This window comes from Gekko japonicus, unplaced genomic scaffold (genome assembly GCF_001447785.1).
Source record: "Gekko japonicus isolate JY-2015 unplaced genomic scaffold, Gekko_japonicus_V1.1 scaffold3302, whole genome shotgun sequence".
Classification (NCBI taxonomy): domain Eukaryota; kingdom Metazoa; phylum Chordata; class Lepidosauria; order Squamata; family Gekkonidae; genus Gekko; species Gekko japonicus.
The window spans coordinates 68,151-69,059 of record NW_015173237.1 but is presented as its reverse complement, the minus strand read 5'-3'; the positions used below and the strand labels follow the sequence as shown (position 1 = coordinate 69,059).

Sequence of the window (909 nt, the reverse complement as noted above, 5' to 3'; positions counted from 1 at the left end):
GCCACCCCCCCCCCCCCCCGCATGGTACCCTGGGGCACCACAGCGCCCGCCTAAGAATTTTTAGAAAGTGGGTGTGGCCAGGTGGGCTCCTGACCATCCACTGGAGATCTGATTGGCTGTGCAGACGGCTGCCACGACAATATTGGTTTTATTCTGTCTGACTCCCCTTTCCCAGTGCACTTTTAATGTTTACTCCTCTTGGCCCCCCGCCACTTCGGCTTCCTCTGTGGCTGGCTCTTCCTCTTACAGTGGCCATTTTGAGGTGGCCCCGACCACCTGTGTCAGAATTCCAAAGGTGCCCCCCACAGGCTCGATCCTAACCTAAAGCCTCCGTAGGTCCATGAAACCACTTTCGCGGCTCTTTAGATTCTCCCCCGTGCTTTTCCTTCACAAGGACAGCTACCTGGCTTCTTTGTGAGAGACACACCTTCTCCCCTACCGCCCCCTTTCACACGGCAACCCTCCACCGGCTTTTAAGAAGACTGCCAAAGGCACAAGGTTTGTGCCATCTTGGTGCCACCCGCCATTTGAGGGATCGCCAGGAGCCACCCCCTCCCTCTCGCCCTCCGTCACTCACTGCTGGCTGGACTCTGCCTCGCTCTGCTGCGTGGCGTTGAAGCTCTGCATGGCTTGCACCTCTTCCTCCTCTTCGTCCTCGCTGGAGGCCTCCTCGGCCGCGTGCGTCGAGCGAGGGGGAGGCGCGGTGGCTGTCCCGTCCGCCTTCTGGATGGAGGGTTTCTGGCAGATGTACTTTGGGTCTCGGCCCAGATTGCAGATCTCTTCCAGTAGCTGCAAAGGGGCACAGAGGCGGGTTGGCATGGGAGAGGCCCTTCCCAGCCACGTCGGCAGCTGGCAAGTTAGCATGGGGGGGGGGAGCCGCATTCAAGGGGGAGGCAGCGGCTTGGGAAG

General features: G+C 60.3%; 1 protein-coding gene across 1 annotated transcript in view; it reads right to left on the bottom strand.

Moving 5' to 3' along the window:
* The window catches only part of HUWE1 (HECT, UBA and WWE domain containing 1, E3 ubiquitin protein ligase), a 126,549-nt gene that overhangs the window by 88,986 nt on the left and 36,654 nt on the right, over positions 1 to 909 (bottom strand). Inside the window, exon 20 of the mRNA XM_015422763.1 lies at positions 578 to 789. Within this exon, the coding sequence (XP_015278249.1) occupies positions 578 to 789 (212 nt within the window). The remainder of the gene's footprint in view (positions 1 to 577; positions 790 to 909) is intronic.